Here is a 5,773-nt window from a genome sequence, read left to right as displayed (position 1 = left end):
GGGGCTGGGGTGGGTGTGGGGGCTGCGGGGTGAGCGGCTCTGGGCTGATTCTTCCCCGTCGCTTTCCCAGCAGCCTGGAGGGTTGAATTCCTCCATCTGGGACAGCTCAGCCGTCCTGAGGCGAATCCGGGGGCCGCTCCTCACTCAGGTACGGTGCCCAGGTGGGGGTGGGAGCTGTGGTGGCTTCATGTCCCCTCCCTGGAAGTGTTCTCGGCCAGGTTGGATGAGGCTTTGAGCAACCTGGTCTAGTGGAAGGGGTCCCTGCTGCTGGCAGGGGGGTTGGGACTTGATGAGCTTTAAGGTCCCTTCCAACCCAAACCAGTCTGGGGCTCTGGGGTTCTAACGCCCCTCAAACCCCCTCGGAGGCTGGAGGACGTTGTCACCGGTACCTGGTGATGTCACTGCTCCCGTCAGGCTGTGGGAGTGTCGCTGCCTCAAGGCAGAGCAGATTTTTTGGGGTTAATTGTTAATTTGTTGTGGTTTAATTAAGCTGTCAGGCTTTAAATGCTGCTTTGCCAACTCTCTCCCAGCTCTGGGAAGCGAGTGTGTGCCCACAGTGGGCACAGGAGTGACACAGCATTGTCACCCCATGAGTGTGGACACAGGAGTGACACGGAGTGTTGTCACCCCATGAGCATGTGCCCACAGTGGGCACAGGAGTGGTGTCACCACCCAAGAGTGTGCCTGCAGTGGGCACAGGAGTGACACAGCATTGTCACCCCATGAGTGTGGACACAGGAGTGACACGGAGTGTTGTCACCCCACGAGCATGTGCCCACAGTGGGCACAGGAGTGACACAGAGTGTTGTCACCCCACAAGAGTGTGCTTGCAGTGGGCACAGGAGTGACATGGAGCATTGTCACCCCACAAGAGTGTGCCCACAGTGGGCACAGGAGTGACACAGTGTTGTCACCCCACAAGAGTGTGCCTGCAGTGGGCACAGGAGTGACATGGAGCATTGTCACCCCATGAGCGTGTGCCCACAGTGGACACAGGAGTGACACAGCATTGTCACCCCGCGCTCAGGCAGCGTTGTCACCACTTTTGGGTGTCTTGGCAGTGGCGTGGGGCTGCTGGGGAAGCGCAGGGGGGGGCAGAGGAGAGCTGGCAGGAGGGAGGATGTGGCTGTCACATCCTGGGACACACAGTGCCTGTCCCCACCAGTCTGTGACTGTGATCCTGGGGGGGATGTGTCACTGTGTCACTTGCAGGAGATGCCATCGGTGTCCGTGCTGGACTATGCTCTGCCTCAGAGACCCCCACAAGCTCGAGAGGAAGAGCGAGACCCCTCGGAGCGAGCGTTACCCCGGCGTTCATCCTCCCCTGTCATCGGGAGCCCCCCTGTCCGGGCTGTCCCCATCGGCACCCCTCCCAAGCAGGCAGCTCTGCCCAACTTCAACCAGCAGGTACCTTCCCCTTGACCCCACATGTTGTCCCCAGCTCAGTTTGGTCCCCAAGGAGGTGACTGAGGGGACTGTGCTGCTTTTCTCCCCCCTAGATCCTGTGTCCAAAGCCTGTCCACATCCGAGCTCCCATGCAGCAGCGCTACCCCGCTCCCTACGGCGAGAGGATGTCCCCCAACCAGCTCTGCAACGTCCCGGTACCTGCTCCCCTCTGCACCCTTCCTCCTGGGTGTTGATTTCAAGGCTTCATTACTGGGAGATCTTCCCAGAACTCCCTCAACACCCCTTTTCCTTCCTCCCACCTGGATCTCTGGGCCCTGGTGACGCTGGATCTGTCACTGTCACACACAGCTGCCTGCTGGTTTGTCTCTAGTTCCAAAGCTCAGCCCGTTTACCTCATCCTGCTGGGTCAACCCCTCACCCTGGAGCTGGGGCACCTCCTAGGGCTTCATCTTGCAGTGTCACCTGCTCCCTGGCTGTGACTGAGGTCCCTTTTCCCTTCTTTTTCCCCAGAATTCTTCCCTCTTGGGCCACCCGTTCCCTCACAGCGTCTCTCCTGTCCTCACCCCCCTGCAGAGAGCGCAGCTGCTTGGAGGAGCCCAGGTAAAGCCCCTTTGTCCCTTCCTGGACCCTCCAAGGGCAGGATCCCACATTTCTCTTTGCCTGGCTGCAGGATTTGGCTCTACTTGACTTTTTCCAGCCGTCCCAGCCGTGGCTGCCATCCAAAATCTCCCTCCACCTGACTCTGGGTGCCCTCTCTGCCCTGCCAGGCTGGTCGAATGTCCCCCAGCCAATTTGCCCGTGTGTCTGGCCTGGTTGGGAGCCCCCTCCCCTCCGTCAATCCTAAACTGCTCCAGGGCAGAGTCGGGCAGATGATGTCTCCCGCCAGTGGGTTTCGTGCCTTTTTTGGGGCTCCCCCTGCTCCACCTCCCTCACAACCGCAGCACCCGCCGGGCCCTGGATCCCACCTGCAGAACCTGAGGTAGGTGCCATCCCTCTCCCACCTCTCTGCTCCTTCTCTACAACCACTTCTGAGCCTTCTCACTCTTCCCTAGGCCACAACCTCAAATGTTCCGACCTGACACCACCCACCTACACCCCCAGCACCGTCGGCTCCTGCACCAACGGCAACAACAGAACCGAAAGTGAGTGCTGGCCCCGCGCCGCCGCCTCGGACTGCACCACCCCTCCAACCCCCGGGGGGTTGTGCTGCCTGGGCCAGCCTGTGCACCTCTCTCTGTCCCTTCCTGTAGCTCCTGTGTGCTCACGGGTTCCCTTCTTGCCTCCTGCCAGCCAGCACCGGAGTCTTAACGGCTCAGTAGGGGATCGAGGGGGTCACCGGAGCAATCACCAGGAGCAGATTCGGAAAGATCCTTACTCTAATCTGATGTTGCAACGGGAAAAGGACTGGGTGTCCAAGATCCAGATGATGCAGCTGCAGAGCACTGATCCCTACCTGGATGATTATTACTACCAGGTACCATGGAAGGGGAATCACTCAGCTCACTGCTCTGCAGCAGGGCAGCACCGTAACCGTCCCGTGGGATTGGTGTCAAGGGGTGTTGGGTGGGGAAAGGATGGAAGTGGCAGGAGTGATGCAGATCCAGTCATGGAGAACGTGCTGGTGGAGGGATGGGGCCTACAAGAAAGCTGGGGAGGGACTTTGGCCAAGGGCAGGGAGTGACAGAACAAGGGGTGATGGCTTGAAAGTGGACAAGAGTAGATTGAGATGGGATATGAGGAAGAAATTCTTCACTGTGAGGGTGGTGAGCCAGTGTCCCAGGTTGGCCAGAGAAGCTGTGGCTGCTTCTCCCTGGAAGTGTTTGTGGCCAGGCTGGATGAGGCTTTGAGCAACCTGGTCTAGTGGAAGGTGTCCCTGCTGCTGGCAGGGGGGTTGGGACTGGATGAGCTTTAAGGTCCCTTCCAAACCATTCTGGGGTTCTGTGATGGGGTGGGATGAGCTCTGTGGGAAGGGAAGCGGGACAGTAGTGAGGGAAGAGCTGCCTTCCTGTTCCTGGGAGAGATCTCCAGGAGTGAGGAGATGCTGGGGGACACTGGCAGTGGCATATTCAGAAGCTGCATGTGATGGTGACAGAATAAAACACCCAGAATGGGAGACAGGGAAGCTGCTAAATGGAAAATGCAGGAGAGAGCCCTGGGCAGGGAACTGAGAAGGACTCCAGTCTGACAGGGGGTGCTGGTGGTGAAGCCTGTGGGGTCCAAAGAGCGTGGAGGAGAAGGTGGATGGGGAGAGACTTCTCCTGCTCTTTTCCTGTTCAAAAATAGGGAGCACTGGGCAAAACCAGGGAGCTTAGAGCACCAGGGTTGGGAGATTTGGAGCAGCCAGAGCGAGGTGAGGGCTGGGCTCCTGCTGACGGCAGTAGATGCTCAGAGCTCAGCTGGGTTTGAGGGTACACGGGGCAACTTCACCTGAGGGAGATCTGTGGAGGGTTGTGGGGTGGCTGGGTGTGTATCTGGGGGTGTCCTCAGCTGTGCAAGGGGTTTGGCCCCTGTCTTGGGGTGCTGAGGAGCCAGCCATGCACCCAGAAAGGTTCCAGAGCAGGGAGGGAGGCCACCAGTGTGGTGACATGGGTCAGAGTGATCCTGTCCCCTCCGTGATGGGGACACATTGTCTGGGCTCTGGTGGGAGCTGGCAGGAGAGCTGCAGCCAGTCTGCTCCAGGGTTGGCAGGAGGCACCGTGCTGACACAGGGGTTTGGGGTGGGTTTTTTTGGGAGCTGTGGGTGAGTTGATCCCCAGTAGAAGAGAGGAACTGGTGCGGCCGCCGTTGCGAAAGAGGAGAGAACGTTGGTCGGGGTGGATGGGGGGGAAAAACACGTGAGCAACCTGGTGTGGGAGGCCCCAGCCTGGGCACAGTGCTGGCAGAGCGAGGTGGGCTAACTGGGAAGGACTGGGAGCTGGGGACCTGGCAGGGAAAGCGGATTCGTCAGTGTTTGTATTGAGAAAGAGTGCTGAGGAGGAATCCTGACCTCTGTGATCTCCAGGGATGATGGAGGAGGATGCAGTGGTGTTCTTGGGGTAAAAAAAAGTGGTTTAAAATGGTGCTGCTGTGTTGGGAAGAGCAGTGAGGGACAGAGCAGGGACATGTTCCATCAGTCCTTGCCCACTGGGTTTGTTGGGTTTTTTCTTTGAGAGTCTCCATCTCTTATCTCCCCACCTCAGAATTACTTCCAGAAGCTGGAGAAATTAGCAGCAGCAGAGGAAGTCCAGGGTGATGCTCCTAAGAAGGAACGCACTAAACTCATCACACCTCAGGTGGCCAAGCTGGAGCACACCTACAAGCCAGGTAAACTCTCCTTCCTCCACACAGCCCTGAGCTCTGCGGGTGACGGGAGCTGGTGGCTCATACCAGGCTGGGACACCAGGTCTCACCAGTACCAGAGGCAGTTTGGAAGTAGCCACAGGGCTAATTTTGAAGCAGAGATGAGGAGAAATGTGGGTTCAGAGCCAACCTGACTCCCTTTGCTTCCCTTCTCCCCAATTCCTGCAGTGCAGTTTGAGGGCTCGCTCGGGAAACTCACGGTCTCCAGCGTCAACAACCCCCGGAAGATGATCGACGCGGTGGTGACCTCCCGCAGCGAGGATGACGTGAGTCCTGGCCCTGCCTCCCCTCCAGCACGGCTCTGGGGCTGCTGCTCAGGCCAGGGTGGGACCTGCCCAAGGCCCTGACTCGCTCTCCCTCCCTGGGCAGGAGACGAAGGAGAAGCAGGTTCGAGACAAGAGACGCCAGACGCTTGTCACGATCGAGAAGGTGAGTTTGAGGGGGGATTGCTGTGACCATCAGAGATCTGTGGTGGGGCATGAGGTGGGCTGGGGTGAAGGAGTAGCCAAGGACATTACAGTGCAGTTATTAACTCCTCTGGACATGCAGCTGGGGACAAGCTTGATCACTCTGCTCTCAAGCTGGGTTTGAAGGAAGCTTTGACATGGTCTGGGCCAGGATATGTGGTTCCTGCAGCAGCAGAGGGGATGGGATGGCTCTGCCTGGGGTCTGGATCTCTGTGGAGCAGGATCTCCATGCCCAGCTGTGATCATGGGCTCTCCTGCAGACATACAGCCTCCTCCTGGACGTGGAGGACTACGAGAGACGCTACCTCCTGAGCCTGGAAGGCGAGCGGCCGGCCCTGATGGGAGAGAGGAAGCAGAAGATCTGTGATATGTACGACAATCTGAGGGGGAAGGCACCTGGGCAGGAGAGGTGAGCACAGGTGATGTCTGTGACCCTCCATCAGCACTTGGCAGCTGCTGAAATTGGTTTTCCAGGGATCTATTTCCCAAAGAAGAGTCAGGCTGATTCTTCCAGGGGTGTGTTGTGAACCAGGGGCTGAAATAACCTATTATTATTATTA

The 5,773-nt window shown here is 58.3% G+C and overlaps 1 protein-coding gene across 1 annotated transcript; it reads left to right on the top strand.

Annotated features, from left to right (window-relative positions):
- Positions 1 to 61: 61 nt before the first annotated feature.
- On the top strand, positions 62 to 5,626 carry PATL1 (PAT1 homolog 1, processing body mRNA decay factor; the record flags this gene model as incomplete). Its single annotated transcript, XM_010165998.1, has 11 exons — positions 62 to 148; positions 1,213 to 1,407; positions 1,500 to 1,601; positions 1,918 to 2,007; positions 2,175 to 2,386; positions 2,460 to 2,549; positions 2,698 to 2,881; positions 4,587 to 4,710; positions 4,915 to 5,012; positions 5,116 to 5,175; positions 5,474 to 5,626. Coding segments are annotated over 11 exons (1,395 nt in total), but the record flags the coding sequence as incomplete, so codon positions are not given.
- Between the last annotated feature and the right edge of the window lie 147 nt (positions 5,627 to 5,773).

Source organism: Antrostomus carolinensis, unplaced genomic scaffold, assembly GCF_000700745.2.
Source record: "Antrostomus carolinensis isolate BGI_N321 unplaced genomic scaffold, ASM70074v2 scaffold24524, whole genome shotgun sequence".
In the NCBI taxonomy this organism is placed as follows: Eukaryota; Metazoa; Chordata; class Aves; order Caprimulgiformes; family Caprimulgidae; genus Antrostomus; species Antrostomus carolinensis.
The sequence above is the reverse complement of the archived record's forward strand: the minus strand, read 5'-3'. Positions and strand labels throughout refer to the sequence as shown.